The following is a 19,210-nucleotide window of genomic DNA, read 5'->3' as shown; positions in this document are numbered from 1 at the left end:
TCCCCAGACACGGCCCGGCGGTGCGTGTCTTCGGGCTCAGCGTGTCAAAGAGCAAACCGTGCTCTCCCTCCCCTCCCCCCCCCATCTTTCTGCCTTTGACCAGCTCTCAGGGCTCCTCCGCTTTGCAAGGATCCCGCGTGAACACCTCCCGAAGGAAAAGCATAGCATATGTGCGAAATGCCCCTGCACACTCGGGCCGTATGGAGCCGCTGGCCAGGAACCGAGAGGGCTGTCACTTCGCAGGGTTTGCCAAATGAAATGCACCCGGGCTCGGCACGCCGGTGCCTCTGGGGAAAACGGCCCCGGTCAGAGTTGTCCGGTGGACTGGATGCTGGCAGGCCAAGGGCAAGAGATTTGTGTAAGGCATTGGACAAGGAAGTGCCCCCCCCCCAAAAAAAACCATGGGGATCCCTGACAGGTTTTGCTCACACGAACCTGGGGGTGGAAGGTGGAGTGAAGGCGGTGGGGGTGGGGGTTGGGGGGAGAGGGGAGGACGTGGAGATGGGTCCAGACCTCTGACCCCTTGTGGTAGGGAGAAGGTGCACTTCAGAACCAGAGACCCACCAAATCCATTGTCCATCAGAAATTCGCGCAGGTTGATCATTGGAGAAGCGAGCGGGTGGGAGCCGTAGCCCAGGGCAGGAGCCTGCAGCTCAACCCACCCACCTAGTAGGGCTTCCGGACCAGTCCTGGGAGGTTTTGCCAGGAAGCACGCCTGCAGTAGGCGTGGTGCTAGTCACGTGGGCCCTGGCGCAGCTTCACCCTCGGCCGAGACTGAGTGCCTGCGGGCCTCAGCATCCTCATCTGTAAAACGGAGCCTGATGCCCTCAGAGACTTACTGTACTCTCCCTCTTGAAGTTCAAAGGGTAGTGCCCAGCTCCTGGTCCACGCTCAGTAAATGTCAGCTATTGTCACGGGTTACTTGGATGTTTCAGTGGCTTCCGACATGCCCAACGTTCCACTAGGTTCTAGAAAAAACAAGTAGAAACACAAACAGCTACACAACTCTTGCCCCTTTCCCAAGAGACCCTCCAGTGCCTCGATCTTCCTTGCATCTTCACAACAACCCCCGTAGACAGGGGCAATTACTTGATTCCCTTTGTACAAGTGGAGAGACCAAAGCGAATCAGTGGCAAAGCCTAGGCAAACCCTCGCCCTCTATGGCCGAGACCTGGGTACTGCGGCGCCCACATGGCTCGCGGTGCAGATAGACCAAGGTGCGCCTGGCGGCCACACGAGGACACAACACTCGCGGTCCCTGAACCTGTCCTGTATTACACGCCCCCCCTCACCCCCCAGCCAGTGGCACCCCGCTGATGCCCTGAACACACGTGAACCGGGCCCTTGTTTTGTGACTGGCGTTGCGCTCATGGAACGTTGATGGCGAGCTAATGAAGACCTTCCCATCAGCTAGCTGGTCCGATAGGAGGAACAGAGCCCCGTCCGTGGGTGTGGCCTGTGGTCTGCCTCGTGGAGGTTTGTCCAGGGTCAGGGGGCATTTCTGATCAATAAAGCGGCTGCCAGGGCGTCGCTCGGACAGCGCGTGGTTGGCCCTGTTACCCTCAAGGAAAACCACATTTCGAAAAAATAAACCTTAGTTTCGGACACTCTTAGCTCCTCGGAACTGGCCTTTCACTGGAGCTCAGCAGGGCTCCCTCGCAAGGCGGAGAGGGGGCGCAGATCTGACCCTCAGAGGGCTGGTGCTTGTCTTCTCTGTGTTTTAAATTGTTACTCTTCGCCAGCGTATTTTTAAAGGAATGTCAGGCAACACGAGGCCACATTCCCAAGCTCCGGGGCAGGGCCTTCCGTTCCCCAGGTCCCAGCCCTCGGTATTGTCGCCCGCTGTTGGACCAGGTGTCGGTGGCCATGGGTGGCCCTGAGTGTGTGACCCCTCCTCTTACTTTGTTCCCGCCCCTGGTGTAGCCCCATCAGAACCCCATCGAAGTCTCCTCATTTGGGTTGTCATGGACATTCAGAGGGTCCATGGACGAGGAGCATCAGGACTCAGTAGCCCCCTAAATTGTGGCCAAATTCCATACACATGTGCCTGGAGCGGTTCTAGGAGGAGACGTCCTAGCTTCCCTCAGCATCTCTGATAAGCCTGTGCCCCCCAAAAGCTCATGCGCCCACGGAGGGGTTTCCAGGGGATGAGAACCGTGAATGGCAGCCCAGATGGAGAGCCGGGGGGCGGGAGGGCACCAGCAAGGTGGCCAACAAATGCGGGCAGCGCCGTGTCTGTCCCCGGCGGGTGCGGGAGCCCTGGTGACGCCGCCCTCCCTCTTTGGCCCGCCCAGGCTCAGAGGATTACCGCAGCCGGTTCAGCAGCGAGTGCTTCATGGACCTCGTGTGCCCCGAGAAGTGTCGCTGCGAGGGCACCGTTGTGGACTGCTCCAACCAGAAGCTGGCCCGCATCCCCAGCCACCTCCCTGAATACGCCACCGACCTGTAAGTGCCGCCCGGGGGGGACTCCATTCGCATCCCCACCCCAGTCACCCCGGGTCAGCCCTGGCAGGGTCTCCTGAGGTGCCCTACTGACTCAGCCGCCCAGGCATCCCCTGGGGGCAGCTTGCTCACACCTGAAGACAGTCTGTCATTCTACAAAGATCTCCCGAACACCTGTGAGCCAGGCACCATGCTAGGCCCACCAGCTTTCACAGCAAATAGAGCAGACAGTCCGTCCTTACGAAGCTTACAGTATAACCAGAGAGACGGATGGTAAATAAGTAACTGGCATAGAGCGAGAGAGCAGCTCGGATGATGAGCTGTATCTGAGCCTCCAAGTGTGCCGATAAGGGGTGTGATGGTTTATCCACAAAGGAAGCGCTAGAAAGTTACCCACGGGGGTGGGGGGGGGTGCGGGGGGGGAGGGCGGGGACACAGCACTGGGAGGTGGGGGGCTGGCGAACCTGGGTCTGATTCCCGCCTTCTCCGGTCTTCCTGATACTGGGCAGCTGCTTCTCAGATCTGAGGGTCAGATTCTTAGCTGCAGAAGTGGAGGCAATGACCCTACCTCCAGGGTGGCCAGGACGATTAGGTCAGAGAATGTGAGCACAGGACTCACCTTGAACTTGGCGCAGAGTAAGCCCCGGGTAAACGAAGGTGGCCTTCATTACCCTCACCGTCCTTCTCTTGGCCTCACAAGTCCCGGCAGGACAGGGTGAGGCACCGCCTCCTGACCCTCCTCTCCCTGAGCACCTACGCATGGGGATCTGGAGGCCCCCCCGAGCAGCCCCAGCAGAGGGAAGGGTCGGGAAGGAGCCGAGAGGCTGGGCGCTTTGGGAGGACATGGGGAGGCCTTCCCGGGGGTGTGACTGTCACTGGTGCCCTCCTGAGTGAAGGCGGGTCACTGGCAATGGATGGTTTGGGTGCTGAGTATTCAAAAGCCCAGCACACCTAGTCCAGGGGCTTCCCCGGGAGGAGCCTGGCCTTCGCCCTTTCCTGCCCCTCACACACTCCCCTTTCCACCCTCCCCACCCGTGGGTTGCGGGGTGGACACTGCATTGTCCACAGCTCTGCTGATATTGGCTGAGTGTGAGGTCCAGGCGGCAACTCAGCTGAAGCCATGGGGGTGCTGGGTGGGGCATCGGAAGGTGGGAAAGAGGGAGGGAGCCCCATCCATCTTCAGCTGAGCCGCCCCCTCATCTGCTTGTTTCCCATGTAGGCGACTGAACGACAACGAGATATCTGTCCTGGAGGCCACTGGTATCTTCAAGAAGTTGCCCAACCTGCGGAAGATGTAAGTCAGCTGGGCAACTGGCAAACTGGGCAGACTGGGCAGAATGTGGGGGAGGAGGTGGATCCCTCAGTCCCTCAGCACCAGTTGGGCCCTCTCGGCCTCCTCCTGACTCCTCCCCACCCCCACCCCCCGGGCATGTATTGGGCAGCAGGCAGCAGGCGCTAAGGCCCAAAACAGAACGTCACTGTTTCTAAATCGTGTGTGCCCCATGCCATCTCTGTCCCCCCATGTGCCCTCTGCTCGTCCTGCTCCCCAGCCCACCACCTGCATCTGCCCGGAGGGAGGGGGAGGGACTCAGGAAAGAACCAGCAATGGGACACGGGGGTCTCAGGTGCATGTCACTTAGCAATTTTTTCAAGGTGAGAGTTTAAAAGTTTGGGGTTTTTTCCTACTTGCACTTGACATTCAATGTTATGTTAGTTTCAGGTGTACAGCATAGTGGTTAGACATTTATATAACACATAAAATGCTCCCCCACCAAGTCTAGTGCCCCCTTGACACCATACATAGTTATTTCCTTATTGTTGACTGTATTCCCTAGGCCCGTGGTTGGCAAACTGCAGCTCTCAAGCCACATGTGGCTCTTTGGCCCCTTGAGTGTGGCTCTTCCACAAAATACCACAGCCTGGGCGAGTCTATTTTGAAGAAGTGGCATTAGAAGAAGTTTAAGTTTAAAAAATTTGGCTCTCAAAAGAAATTTCAATCATTGTACTGTTGATATTTGGCTCTGTTGACTAATGAGTTTGCCGACCACTGCCCTAGGCTATGCTTTACATCCCCATGACTATATTGTAACTGCCGATTTGTACTTGCTAATCCTTTCCCCTTTTTCACACAGCCCCCCAAATACCCTCCCCTCTGGCAACCATCAGTCTGTTCTCTGTGTCTATGAGTTTGTTTCTGTTTTGTCTGTTCATTTATTGTGTTCTTTAGATTCCACTTCTAAGGGAAATCGTATGGTATTTCTCTGTCTGACAATTCACTAAGCATAATACCCTCTAGGTCCAACCATGCTGTCTCAAAGAGTAATCTTTCCTTCTTTTTTACGGCTGAGTAACATTCCATCATACGTACGTCCCGCATCTTCTTTATCCACTCGTCTACCAGTGGACACTCAGGTTGTCGCCACACCTTGGCCATTGTCCACAGTAAGTGGACTCTAAAGGCCCCGATCAGTGAGGCACCTGGAGTGGGAAAGCCAGCTGCCTCGCATGGGCCCAGCCCAGAGGTTCCGGCCTCTAACCAGAGCCTGAGCGCGGGCACAGGCCCACCTGCTCTTATATTGGGCTTCGCACCGCCCGGTCTGCCTAGCGCCACAACCCTGCCCCTGCCTAAGAGTTAGGATCAATCATAAAGAGAAGAGGAATGATGTTGCTGAGCTGTTAGAGCATTGATTGGGGGCCTTGCCCCCTGTGCATCGTCTCACTTCGTCCTCACATACCTGCCAGGGGGTGGCTCCACGCTCCCCTTTGTGGGGCTGAGGAAGCCTGTGGGGCTCAGAGAGGTTCCGTGACTCTCAGAACACACAGCAATGAATGTGGGTTCCTCTGCGACCACAGTGTGAGGCTGGGCTGTGCCCTCCCCCTCCTGCCCAGGTCCCCCAGCAGAAGCTCTTTACCATCTAATCCCTTCTCCTTGCCCCCTCTTCCTCCCCCACCCCACACTCCGCAGCGCCCAGCCTTAGAGGTCAGGTCTTCCCCTGGAACAGAGGAAACCCAGTCCGGCCTCGTTATTCACAGCCCTGTATGTGCTAATCTGCCTACTTGCTAACATGTATTATGATCTCAAAGCCCACACCCGCGGAGCCGTCCTGGCCCTTTGCAGACACGGAGGGCAGCAGAAGCCTGAGCCGCCCCGCAGGTTTCCCCAGGGAACAAGGCCACGCTTTGCCCCCTCATCCAGCTCTCACACTGGAGACAGGTGTTCTTTCCACAGTCTATGAGCGCCACATTTTTGCACATTTGTGCTTTTCCTTGGCGGTTTCACTGTTTAACACAGTGCAGAGGCGCGGCCTGGCGATCGTGAGCACAGTAAGCGGTGGTGCGTCTCCTGTAGAAATCCACACTGTCAGAGCTCTGCTCCGGCAGTTAGGCTACATGTAACCAAGTCAGCAGCACATATTAAGTGAGGCGTCTCTATACAGAAACACACTGAACAAGGCTGGGTATTGACTGGTGGTGAGGTGCTGTGACCAGAGGCAGTCAGACATCCCCCAAGGAGTCCCGGATTGCGAGAGGGTGCAGGCCAGGCTGAGGGACTCTCTCCCCCAACCCCTGTGCACAAATTTCATGCACTGGGCCTCTAGTAATAATAATAATAAATAACAGCAAGGACAATAACAACAGCTAGCCACCTGTCACTTTACTACTCTGCGCCAGATAATACTGATATTAATTTATCTAACCTTCATCAAGAAAAACAGAAAAGCTTTGAAATGACTTCATTTTACAAATGAGGAAGCTGAAACACAGAAAGCTAAGGAACCTATCCAAGGTCAAAAGTCAGTGAGCAGCACGGAGCCAGGCGTGGTGGCAGGGCCGTTAGCTGGGGAGCACACGGCACAGAGGCAGCAAATGTGTGTGTGTGGGCACGCGCATGCATAAGTCCATATAAACACTGCTGGCCGGCCGGCTCAGTGACCCGACAGGGCAAACCTGGGCCCAGCAGCCTCCAGCTGCAACCACTTATATCAAATAACTTGACGTCAACTCTGGTTAAGTAGAGATCCTTTTGCGCTGGGACCCGCCACCACCCCTACGCCCCAGAGAGGTGCTGGGTCCCCTGGATTCTGCCCATGGGCGGTCAGAGCCAGCTGTGCCTGTGCCTGAGTCTGCTAAGTGTCCTCAAGGACGTTGGGGCCAGGGCCCTAGGGTATATTCTTCTGTGTTGTGTTTTTTTTTTTAATATATTTGTATTGATTTCAAAGAGGAAGGGAGAAGGAGAGGGAGATAGAAACATCAATCATTGATCAGCGGCCTCCTGCATATCCTCTACTAGGGATCGAGCCTGCAACCTGGGCATGTGCCCTGACCGGGAATCGAACCATTACCTCCTGATTCATAGGTCGATGCTCATCCACTGAGCCATACTGGCCTGGCCAGGATGCATTCTTAACTCTACCCTGACAGGGCACGTGGGCAACGGAGAGTGAACACAGTCAGGGGTTTAGACTTAGCTGTGCCCTTCGGACCATTCTGAGCCCCCGTGCCCATGTCAGAATGATGAGGTTGCCCTGAGCATCGCTTGTGGTAAGGGATGCAGAAGGATGAGCTGGTGCCCACGGGGTCGTTAGCACTGTGGCAACTCAAGGCCACTTTTCAGATGACATCACCTTCAGAGTGAAGTCATGGTGGCTCTCGGATGACTTCCAGCCGTTTCTGTCTGGAAAACTCTCAACCGGAGTCTGGAAACTGGCAGCCCCACCACCGGGTGCCCCTGGGCGGGTTTGCCGGCCACGATTATGTTGTTAATAAGAATCAGTTGCCCACCTTTAAAAATCAGGAGATGGCACACACCAAAATATCAGGATTTCTGGAAAATCAGAAGATCTGGCAAAACTGGACCCACATTCCCAAATGGCTCCGATTGAGTTGCCCTGAGGAGCAGCGCCCCCTTAGGTGGGGCATGTGTTCTCCTGACCACTCCCACCCCCTCCCCCGGGCCTGCTCCCAGCTGACCACTGCCACCCCCCTCCCCCGGGCCTGCTCCCAGCTGACCACTGCCATCCCCACCTTCCCCGGGCCGGCTCCCGGCTGACCACTGCCATCCCCCCGGCCTGCTCCCAGCTGAGCACTCTCACCCCCCTCCCCCGGGCCTGCTCCCAGCTGAGCACTCCCACCTCCCTCCCCCAGGCCTGCTCCCAGCTGACCACTCCCACCCCCCTCCCCCGGGCCTGCTCCCAGCTGACCACTCTCACCCCCCCTTCCCCGGGCCTGCTCCCAGCTGACCACTCCCACCCCCCTCCCCCGGGCCTGCTCCCAGCTGACCACTGCCATCCCCCAGGCCTGCTCCCAGCTGACCACTCCCACCCCCCTCCCCCGGGCCTGCTCCCAGCTGACCACTCCCACCCCTCCTCCCCCGGGCCTGCTCCCAGCTGACCACTGCCATCCCCCCAGCCTGCTCCCAGCTGACCATTCTCATCGCCCCCCGGGCCTGCTCCTGGCTGACCACTCCCACCCCCTGGGCATGCTCCCTGCTGACCACTCCCACGCCCTGGGCCTGCTCCTCGCGTTGTCACCTGCCTGGACCCTGTGGACGTTGGAGCTTGCAACCCCAGCTGCAGAAAGAATGTCCACCTCAGAGGAGCGAGGGGTCCTCGTGGAGGTGACCAGAACCCCCAGACCTGCCAGTGCGCCAGGCGCTTTTGCTCCATCGTGACCCCCTCCTCGGTTCCCAGAACCCCTTTGCTCTCTCCCCACCGCCCGTCCACCTGCCATGGGCTTCAGCAGCACTGCAGGCCCTTCCCGTTGCCAGGTTTGTGGCTGCCCTGCAAGCTGAGACCTCCCAGAGGCATCCCAGCCTCGGGCCCTCGTGTCTCAGGAAGCCTTGGAACCAGTGTGACTCAGCCAGCATCTCACAGCGGCCGCAGGCCCCTCTGCCTCTGGGTCCTCTGAGGCACCCTGGGCCTGGGGTGGGGCTTCCTGGATCCTCCCGGGGGGAACCTCCGTTCTCGTGGGCGGCAGAGCCCTGAGCAGGGTGCCGATCGGGACCCTTCAGGAGGGTCTGCAGACACCTCGACACCCTCATTCGGTGTCCCGAGTGCTTGCCCCAGGCTGCTCGCTCGCACGGGGCTCCAGCCCAGGCCGCCTGCCGTTTAGAACACCACTGTGATGGATGCAGACAGAGCAGTAGCCTGGTCTTCTGGAACATTCTCTCCCCTTTTGTCCTCCCCTTATGTTTTCCATTCTCCCAGCCTGAGGACGTGCAGGTCAGAGCCTTACAGGAGCGTGATGCTAATTTTGCTCATTTAGAGAACCAGATGTCAGGAGATGGGAGCCCTCGCTGCACGGCTGCTGTAACTCATCGTCATTGAGGCCCTGCACTTCAATCCCCGAGAAGTCTGACTCTCGGGAGCAAAACCTGTGTCCTCCAGCGTTTCGATGAGTTACAGCTGCTGGGGGAGCCTCCTGTGTCTATTTGGGGGGTAATTTGCCGTCTCCCCAGAACATTACCTTCGTTCCTGGACCAGGACGACAGGATTTATAAGAAAACGAGCTGCAATTAAGGACAGCCAGGCAGCGAGCAGAAATCCAGTGTGGGAGCCCCCTTATGCCCCTCCTGTGACCTTGGGGGAGGGGTTCTGAGGGGTGTGCTCCTATGTCCTCAGCAGGATAGTAGTGGGAGAGGGGAGCGGATTGGTGATGGGAGGAGCACAGAGGGAGAAGAGATGGAGAGTGGGACTGAGATGCCATCTGTGTCCTCCATACCTGTAGCACCTTGCAGGGCCGGGCCTTACTTAGAACAATGGCAGGCGGCCTGCCCGGGGCCGTTAGGCGCCCAGTTCCACACCCCGAGGCCGCTGTGGGTCTGCACAGAGCTCCCACGAGGAGGGCACTTGGAGAAGCAACAGTGCAGGGACGGGAGTGGTGCTCTGGGACCCGGAGCAGCGCCCTCTCCTCTCGGGGCCTCGGCATGCCCAGCACCACAATGGGCCCGCTGGTCCATCTCTAGTGAGCCCTCAGCTCTAACAACCTCAGGTGCTCGGCCAGTTAGCGGCGCGTCTCCACCCGCAGACCTCACCACCACCATCCCGTGCAAGGCTCTGGCTGCTGTGTGCTGGGGCAGCTGAATTCCTCCCTCAGGCTGTCATTGCCTCACCTTCTGCTCCACCCATCCCTCCTGCGCCTGTGCTGCGTTTCAGGGTGGTCTGCAGAGGCCCTCGGCCCCCTGCTAGTCCCTCCCCCCCCACCCCCCGCCCCCGCCAGGGAACTCGCAGCCCCAGTGGCCCTACAGGACCTGCCCGCTGTTCAGGTCTCCGGAGACCTGGTGTGGTGACTGGACCTCGCAGGGGAGGGGAGAGCCTGCTCGCAGTGACAGGACCGAGCCCCCTCTAGGAAAACACAACACCCCAAACCCGAGTTCTGCAAAGCAGTAATGCACGGAAGTCACTATCCACGTCACCTAAGGAACCGCCACGTAGGGTTCACTGGAGGACTTTGCGTGTGCCCACAAGCCTGGCTTCCCATCCCCGTCTCTCAGTTGTGTGACTGCGGGCAAGTTGCTCAAGCTCTCTGCGCCTCAGTCACCTTAGCCCTAGGATGAGACCGTGGTAATAATGACACCCATATGGTAGGCCTTGCTGTGAGGATTTGATGTGATTCTGTTGCCAAACCCCTCACAGAATAATGCTCAAAACGTGGAGACTAGGACGTGTCGGTTTATGTCTGGGATCTGGCCTGGTGAGGGAGCTAGGAGTTCTGCAAACACCCAGCCCGTGGGCGTGGGGGGGGGGGGGGAATGAGCATTTTCCTACCCCCTCCTCTTAGGAAGTGCTGCTTACCGAGGGCATCTGTTGAAGACAGAAAGTTCAAGAATCACCTTTTCTTTCATCCATACACACCTTTTATTGTTTGTCCTATTTTGCATACTTTTTTGTTTATTCGTGTTTATTGAGGAATAATTGGCATAGCTTAGTTTCAGGTTACAACATAATGACTTGACATTTGCACACATCATGAAATGGTCACCACAATTAATCCAGTTGCCATCCGTCACCATACATAATTACAACATTTTTTTTCTCTTTCTTTCTTTTTTTTTTTTTTTTGTGTGTGTGTGTGTGATGAGGGCTTTTAGGATTTACTTTCTTGGCAACTTTTGAGTATGCAGTACAGTATTGGTGACTGTAGTTAATAGAGAGCCACTATTGTAACACTAGCAGTGCCTGGGCATGGAAGAGGTGATGACCCTGAAAAGACTTTAAACCCCGCACGGTCTGCTTCACAAAGGTAGCCCCCACCCCCGCCCCCCACCCCACTGGGCCGGGGGTCCCTGCCCCCGGGCACAGATGCTGGAGACAAACGTCTGGGAGCCCAAGGCTGAGCTCCCCACCCCGTCCTCACTCCAGGGGTTGGCTGCAGGGCCAGTGACTCCCTGCCTGCATCTGTCCTGACCTATCTGCCCCCTCCTTCTAGAAACCTGAGTAACAACAAGATCAAGGAGGTGCGAGAGGGCGCCTTTGATGGAGCAGCGGGCGTGCAGGAGCTGATGCTGACAGGGAACCAGCTGGAGATGGTGCACGGGCGCATGTTCCGTGGCCTCAGTGGCCTCAAGACCTTGTAAGTGCTGGGCCTGGGCCACGGCCTGGAGGGAGGTGGGAGGGAGGGCATCGGAGGGACTGGGAATGCTGGCGGGCGGCAGACCAGGCCCAGGCACCGGCCTGGCCTCCTGAATCCCTTGCTCCTGGAGCCAGAGGCCTCAGACATTCCCAGCCCGTGATGGGGAAGAACTGAGCATGCTAAGCAGCCCCAACACACACACACAGAATCATACCAGAAACATAATGATAGAGGCACACAAACACATTTACCCACAGTGACATATACACATGTACATAAAAATGACATATACAACATGCAGATAAATGCATACACAACAAGCATGCACACAAGCACACACATATACACACTCACACACACCACATGGTGTGGCCCTGCTGTGGGAAGGAGAGGGTAATGCCTGTGCTCTCGCATCCCCACCCCTCTCCTTGCAGGATGCTGAGGAGCAACCTCATCAGCTGTGTGAGCAATGACACCTTCGCTGGCCTGAGCTCAGTGCGACTGCTGTCCCTCTATGACAACCGCATCAGCACCATCACCCCCGGAGCCTTCACCACGCTGGTCTCCCTGTCCACCATGTAAGTCCTCCTGGATCCACTGCACACTCGCCAGCTCGTCCCCTGCAGGCCTCTCCCCTCCCAGCTCCCTGCTGTCTCTGCCCAAGGTCATCTACCCATCTGTCCACTTAACAACCGTTTATCAGCCTCCCTTCGTGTGCCGGGCACATCTCGGCCTGAGGAGGCACAGGTGTGGATTCTCCTGGAGCTCACAGCACAGTGAGTCACCACAGAACGAGGCCCGCAGTGCTGTGGGAACCCAGCACAGGCTCTGTCGGGGAACACCGGCGCTGTGTTCCAGGAGGGGGCTAGCTTGTCAAGTGGGAAGTGCATCTCCTCCCGTGGGAAGAGCTTGTGCAAAGGCCCCGTGGTGGCCTGGAGCAGAGCAGATACACAGGACCATGCAAAGCCCAGCTTCGAGGGCTTGCATCAAAGGCCAAAGGGACTTGAGCGGCTTTACTTTCCTCATTTGAGAAATGAGAAATGCTGCCTCCTCCCTGGGGTGGTTGTGACCAGTCGAGTGAGGGGAGGATTTATAAAGTGCTCTGCCTGGTCCCAGTCCTCTAGGTCAGCGGTTGCCAACCTTCCGGATTTCATGGACCACCAGCGGTCCGCGGACCACCGGTTGGCGACTGCTGCTCTAGGTGACACTCAGGAAGTGACAGGTGCTATCATCCCTTTGTCCCTCCAGTGGACATGCACAGAGTGTCTGTGCTGGTGTCACACCTGTGCCAGGGGACGCAGAAAGAGACAGACCTGCGGCCTCCCCTCGGGGGCAAACGTTGGGCAATCATGACCAGCTCTGGTGGGTGCCACGGAGGGAATGAAGCGAGAGATGGAGGAGAATTTGCTGAGGGTCCCTCAGCCCGAGGACTGGAGGCTGAGGAGGGCCAGCCAGGTGGACACTAGGGGCCTGTCCCCACAGGAGGACCTCTGTGTGTGAAGGCTCTGAGCGAGAGAGTTGGCTAAGGAGCTGGAGGGAGCTCACAGCTGGGGCTCCACAGACAGGGCGTGTGGCCGGGGCTATGGTCACGGCCAACAGCCGAAGTCCAGAATGACACTTGCAAAGACTGCATCTGGATTCAGAAGAGTGCGTTTCCCTTCCCAGACCTCCTCCCTCCTCCCCTGGGCCTGACCCGCTGGAGAGCTGGGCCCCAGGGTGCAGGACAGGACCTGGGCCTGACCCACTGGAGAGCTGGGCCCCAGGGTACAGAACAGGACCTGGGCCAGCTCCCACGGTAGAGGCATAAGCACCCAGAGAGGTCCCTTCTCTCCTCCCAGAAACCTCCTGTCCAACCCCTTCAACTGCAACTGCCACCTGGCCTGGCTCGGCAAGTGGCTGAGGAAGAGGCGGGTCGTCAGTGGGAACCCCCGCTGCCAGAAGCCATTCTTCCTCAAGGAGATTCCCATCCAGGACGTGGCCATCCAGGACTTCACCTGTGAAGGTGAGGCAGCCGGACGGGCAGGGGCACAGCCGGGGCGGGTGGGGTGTACCAGGAAGGCAAGGACCCCTGAGTCCGATTCTACCCCGCCCCCGGGCATGCAGCTGGGGCTCGGAAGGGCTCTGCAGGGCGGCTGCCCCGCCATGTGGCTCCTTGGTGCAAATTAAGAAAAGGTGCCTCTTTCTAAAGACATTTTACTTCCATTAGTCAGAAGTTTGTCATAATATATGGATTTGTGACAACAAGATAGCGTACAGCCATCTGCTGTGACCCAAATACCCTCACCTGCCAAGTCCACAGTGAGATGGTGCCATTAGGGGACGCGGCCCTCCGTGCAGGGCGCAGCCCGCACCGCTGTGCACGGTGCCCTGGGCCTCGGCCTCGGCTCCTGCCGGCACGGTGCCGAGGCCCAGCGTGTGCGCTCCTGAGAAACGGACTTCCAGGTGCGCTCCCGGCAGTTCCTGTCACGGGATAGGTGTGTGAACACCTGGACAGCGAGGCTTCGCGTGTCAGGATGCCGGAGGCAGATTGTCTGCTTAAATCCAAGCCAGCAGCTTTTCCTTGGCCAACCGATTTACATACAGAACTGGTTTAACCTTTTGCACTCGGATGTCGAGTGTGACTCAACACGGTTAGCATTAGAATAAAGGTAGAATAAAGGAATCGAGAAAAAAGCAAGCGAGTGCAAAGGGTTAAAGATTATCTGAGGCTAAAGTATCATGGAGGGTGGGACATAGTCACCCCACATAGTCACCCCAGAGGCAGAGGCGCTGTGTTGTGGGAAGAGGGAAGAAAGGGGGGGGAGGGGAAGAAAGGCCTGGGCAGGGCTCTGCCCCTACCCCCACCACGAGTTAGTCAGTTTGGTTTATTTCTGAGCGGGTTGACAGTGACCTCTTTCCTGTCTGATACGCTGGCCAATGGAGCTTTCAGAGTCTTCCTGACAAATGTGGTACAAGACAGGCAGCCCTGCTCCCCAACCAGGCGCTCCTCCTCCTCCTCCTCCTACCGAGAGTGAGACCAGCACATGCTTCCCTTTACTGAAGGCACCGGCTTGCTCACTGTCCCCACAGGGAAGTCTGTCCCCCACAGGGGAGTCTGTCCCCCACCATGGGACTCTGTCCCCTGCCACAGGAGTCTGTCCCCCACGGGAGCCTGTCCCCCACGGGAGTCTGTCCCGCCATGCTGATTTTTGGGGTCTCCACAGGCAATGACGAGAGCAGCTGCCATCTGGGCCCGCGCTGCCCCGAGCAGTGCACCTGCGTGGAGACGGTGGTGCGGTGCAGCAACAGGGGGCTCCGCGCCCTCCCCAAAGGCATCCCCAAGGACGTGACTGAGCTGTGAGTACCCCCTGAGCACCATCACTTTCCCCCGGGTCCCACAGGCTGCCCGGGGCCCCTTCTTATGGACCCCCGCAAGATGGAGCAGAGCCTCGCCGGGCGGCGGCCGGCAGCAGCTCAGACAGGGGACAGGAAGTAGCCCACCCCTACCTCTGCCTGGCCGGTGACACGTGGGAGGGTCAGCGCCCCGTTTTCTGTGTCCCCCCGGAACCCTCGGCTCTGCACTCCGCCTTCTCGCTTCCCCACCAAACTCTCCGTCTGACACCAGACACAGCACAGGGTCGTCGTCAGGACACTGCCAGCGGGCGCCGTGGCTCCCCACGCGCTGCTGCGAACACAGCCCCCTTCGCCCGTAAAGCAGCCATTCACAGATGACACGTAGCTCTGGGCGCCTCTCACTCCGCAGCCCACGCCGGCGCTAGCTCCTCAGGGCGGTTTCTGCCCAGCTTCCCCGTAGATGGAAGAGATGCCGCTCCCTCCCTGCAGGGCTCTGACTCTTGGGCAGAGAACCTATTTCTGCCCCTCGCAAGCTCAGTCAGCCCCGCGGGCAGGAGGCCCGTCCCAGGAGCTCACTCACACGCCACACCGTCTCGATTCCTCCCTCCTTTCATTCCCGCTCAGTGACCGAGCGCACGTGTGTCAGCAACGCTGCAAACCCAGGGGAGGCGGTGCGAGCCACCCGGTGTGACCCCCCACTCGTGGGGTCAGGTTTGCCAGGGAGGTAGCACATCTGCTCGCTGGTCCCTGAAGCTCGTGCAAGGAGCCTGTGCTGCACAAGGGGGACGGGGCTGCTGGAATCGTAAAGGGGGAGGCTTGACCTCCACGTGAAGGTCAGAGGAAGCTGCTCTGGGGGTGAGCTGGAGCCCTGGTCTGAAAGGGAGGAGTGAAAAGTGAGAAGGGGAGGGCTGAGTGGCAGAGCCGGAGGGACTGAAGGACACACACACCCACCCACCCACACACCCATCCCTCAGGCTTGCATTTTCCCGGGCCAGCTTAGCATGAGCCCTCAGAGCTCAACAGAAGGAGACCCAGACACCTCCCGGCTCTCCCACTGCCTCCTGGGTGGGGCCTGAGTGTGCCGTTGTCTTGGGTGAGTGTTGTGGCTCCTGGCACCTCCTGTCACTCAGGGAGACAGTAACCGGGGCTGCCAGCCCAGGGGAGGAACAAAGGTCTTGATCGGCATTAGAAAGTCCGCGTCGGCCCTGGGTTTGGGCCAAGGCCCTGCCCTTGGAGCTCCGTGTGAGCACGTGCCACGTGCAGTGAGCCCCGCGATGTTCCCAGGCAGGCTGGGCTGGGGGTGGGGAGCTGCATAAAGTGACCCCTTTCTGGGCTAATTGAGTGCCGAGGGCCGCAGGTCGAAGAGAAGGACCTGCTATGAAAACAGGCCAGCGGGTGCTTTCCCGCGGCTCATGAAGCAGAGGTTGGAACAACACAGATAATTGGCTGTAATTGTAAAGTAAACTTCGGAGCTTGGGGAGGAGGCCTGGTGGCCTGCTTTGGAACCGATGGCGCTTCCCTGGCCAGATGGTCTGCGAAGCTCACCAAGGCGAGCAGCCCTCCCCTCGGTCCCACACCATCTCCGTCTCCGTCTCCGGGAGGGGAGAGGGGGCAGAGGGCAGGAACGTGGATGCCAGAGGACGCAAGAGCTGCCGGCCCAGGAAACTGAGGCCCAGGGGCTTCTGGTTCAGGGACGAGTCCAGATTCGGTGTGTCCAACGCCGGCTTCCCAGCTCCCTCGGGCGTCCTGGGTTATCTCAGGCAGAGCTGCCAGCTTACAAAACAAAGCGCCCGTTCACTGAGAAGGAGAAAAAGCAAAGCAGGTGTGGACGTCTGACACAGGCACGAGAGAGCAGGCAGCGGGCAGCCCATGCATGGAGCAGTTCCCCCGCAGCTGGCTGTCTGCAGCCCCAAAGCCCCTCTCTGTCTCCCCCACCTTAACGGCTACTGGCCCTGTGGGACCTGAAACCATGTCCATGTGCGTTCGTGCTCTGTCCCATTAAATACCTGGCACTCTGAGTGGGACCCCCCCGCCCACGCCTGGTCCTGTGACAGCACGCACTGTGGACTGGGAGACCCTGGCTCACCGAGTTACTGTGCCCCTCCATGCTGACGCGCTGCACCATATAACACCAGAAATGCCACAGCCATCCCTATCACGGCCCACCTCACAGAGGAGTCCTGGAGTAAAGGCATGCAGTCACGCTCCATGTGGCAGCTCCAGGTTTTCTCAAATTTTTCATTTCCCCTGGGAAGCTCAAATTTTGTCGTTGCCAACAATTACTGTCAGCTCTTTTTCTTGGAGTGGCGGGCTCACCCTGTTCCTTCTTAAGAAATTGTCTTCTCAATGCCCATTTGGGAAGACCCTGTTTGCTAGTCATTCTTCTAAGTAAAAAAGGTGGTTTACGGGGGCAGAGGCTAGTTTAGCTTGTAACTCAGGTGCCCGTTGCTTTTCTTCCAACGCACTTCACGTGCAGCAAAAATGCCTTCGGCACACTTCCGCTTGACGCGAAGAATACTGAAGGGGTGTGCTCAAGGGTGGAGATTTAATGCAGTTAACAGTTTTTACTCTTCATCGAGGGCATTCTTAAATGAAACTGGCTTTTATTTATACTCTTTGGTGCCGCTGCCTTGATTCATGCTGAGGTGCCAGCAGTTTTACTCACACAGCACAAAAGGAAAACCGTGATTTAATCTAACCGCAAATATAGTTTTAGCCTCCTTCATAGAAGAGTCTCTAGGGGACCCCAGGGTCCCATGGACAACACTTTGAGAACCACTCAGGCCATTACACATGAGCAGGCAAACGATCCACAGAGACACCTGCTAGAAGTCAGCAGTGAGTTCCCGGTTTAAAAGCACGCCTCCAGGGTCTTCCTGAACGCTGAATGGAAGCAGATGTGGCACATCCCAGCCCCCAAGGTCCCTGACACAAACGCTCCTCAGCTTCAGAAAGCTCCCTCGTTGCTGCGCCTCGAGCCTTCTCCACGGAGGCCTGCCATTCCGGGAGCATTTAAACCTAACGCCTGCTGGCTGCCGCTTAAGGGGATGTTTGCTCACACCAGGCCTCTGGTTCTGGAAACGGACCCGCAGGCCCACACCTCCCTGAGGCTGGAGCGGAGGGGCAGTCCCCGGGGTGCCGCAGTCCGCCCCCAGGTAGTAACTCATCAGGGAGTTTGATGCTGACTTGGGTCTGAGGACCATGCTCTTAGGTTGATGTCCTACCACTGATACCCCCAGGAGAGGGGAAGGGAAGGGTGCCCCCTGTCCCCAGGCAGACCTGTTGGAAGAAGGGATTTCTATTGAGAATCGAGTGGGGTCAGAGGGCACCACGGGAAGAGGCTGCCAGTGCGCACACACACACACACACACACACACACACACACACACACGGCCCTGTAGACCCAGAAGGGATGGGGCTTGGCCAGGAGGACACAGGGCACCTGGAGAGTGAGTGTGGCAGGAGATGACAAGAGTCATTGATTGAAGGACAGGGTGGGAGGGACCTGGCCTAGCACTGCGCAGCTCCAAGGGGTTAGAGGGTGGGGTCTGGGAGTACCAAGCAGCCCAGACGGAGGTGTCTCCTTCTCTCAAACCCAGTGATGATGATGGCCACGCATGCAGGAGGAGGGGCGGAACCGTGCAGTGAGTGACAAGCAGACAGCGTGTGCCTGGAATGGGGAGGAGTTGGGAAGCCCTGCCCCACCCCCCCACCCCCCCCCCCACCCCCTGCCAGGGCCTTTAGGGAGGCAGGGCAGAGTCCTGTCTGCGGGATTCTCCGAAGCTGCCGAGTATAAGGCATTCACTGCTTGCCAAGGCTATGAATGCCGGGTATCTTCTTATGTGACCTCATCTAATCCAGCAACCAACAAGGCCGATATTTTTACTCCCATTTTGCAGATGAGGTAACTAAGGCACAGGAAGGTTGGGTAATTTCTTAAGATCATACTACCAAGAAGCAGCAGGGCTTAGACCTGAGCCCGGGGTGCCTGACCCCAAGGCTCATCCTTGAGTCACTAGACTCTTCCTTCCCTTTGGCCAAGGCCCAGGTCCCGTGCGCTCTGCCAATGGCCCGGCTTGTTGGGGATTTGCGCCAGGCAGCCACAGGTCTCCTTGCAAACGCAGGGAGAAGGCAAACCCAGCACCCCTGCCATGATGCCGTGGGCCCTGGTCAGTGTTTCTGGCTGGGTGCTTCCTGCCGGCTGGGTCCAACCTTCCCCAGCAATGCTCTCTGTGCCCCCAGCACTGGCCAGGCGCCCCAGAGCACTTAAAGAGCAATTGCCCATCGCGAACTGCCTCCTTGCCTTTCCCTGGCCAGGGAGGGGCACAGAACGCCTGCAGCCAGCTGGAGGGCGCTGACCACATCTTCGAGAGCAGGCTGGCTCTGGCGCCGCAGCACTCTGGGCCCTGGCACGGGCTCTGAAAAGCCCTGAGCAGATGGCTTCAGTCGAGGACACTTCTAGTGCCATGACTATCTGGGGGGACAGGGGCGGGGCTGAGGGAGCCCCTTTCACTGCATCAAGTGTTTATTGAGCTTACTGGACCAGATCTGTCGTGGAAGCTGGGAGGACAGCAGCCCACGGGACTGACGAGACTCCTGATCTCAGAAACGTGGACTCGGGGAGGCGGACAATACAAACCCGTGAACCAGGCATTTCCGAGAGGAAGTGGAACAGCACTTCCCCGGAAAATAAAGGGGGAAAGGAGTACAAAGAATAGGTCTCATGAAGACCACAAGGTGGTAAGACCTTAAGGTCAAGAAGCCAAGGGGCCGTGAGATGGAGGAGTAGAGTGGGAAGGAGGCGGTGTGTGCTGGAGACTTGAAGAGACATGTGAGTTCTTGTCGGCCGCGATGAGGGCTGGCT

The 19,210-nt window shown here is 58.2% G+C and overlaps 1 protein-coding gene across 1 annotated transcript in view; it reads left to right on the top strand.

Moving 5' to 3' along the window:
• The window catches only part of SLIT3 (slit guidance ligand 3), a 536,028-nt gene that overhangs the window by 479,315 nt on the left and 37,503 nt on the right, over positions 1-19,210 (top strand). Inside the window, exons 15-20 of the mRNA XM_079771932.1 lie at positions 2,295-2,445; positions 3,662-3,736; positions 10,870-11,013; positions 11,448-11,591; positions 12,852-13,015; positions 14,217-14,349. Coding sequence (XP_079628058.1) covers positions 2,295-2,445; positions 3,662-3,736; positions 10,870-11,013; positions 11,448-11,591; positions 12,852-13,015; positions 14,217-14,349 — 811 coding nt within the window. The remainder of the gene's footprint in view (positions 1-2,294; positions 2,446-3,661; positions 3,737-10,869; positions 11,014-11,447; positions 11,592-12,851; positions 13,016-14,216; positions 14,350-19,210) is intronic.

This window comes from Cnephaeus nilssonii, assembly GCF_951640355.1.
Source record: "Cnephaeus nilssonii genome assembly, chromosome: 5".
NCBI classification, from domain to species: Eukaryota; Metazoa; Chordata; class Mammalia; order Chiroptera; family Vespertilionidae; genus Cnephaeus; species Cnephaeus nilssonii.
The sequence above is the reverse complement of the archived record's forward strand: the minus strand, read 5'-3'. Positions and strand labels throughout refer to the sequence as shown.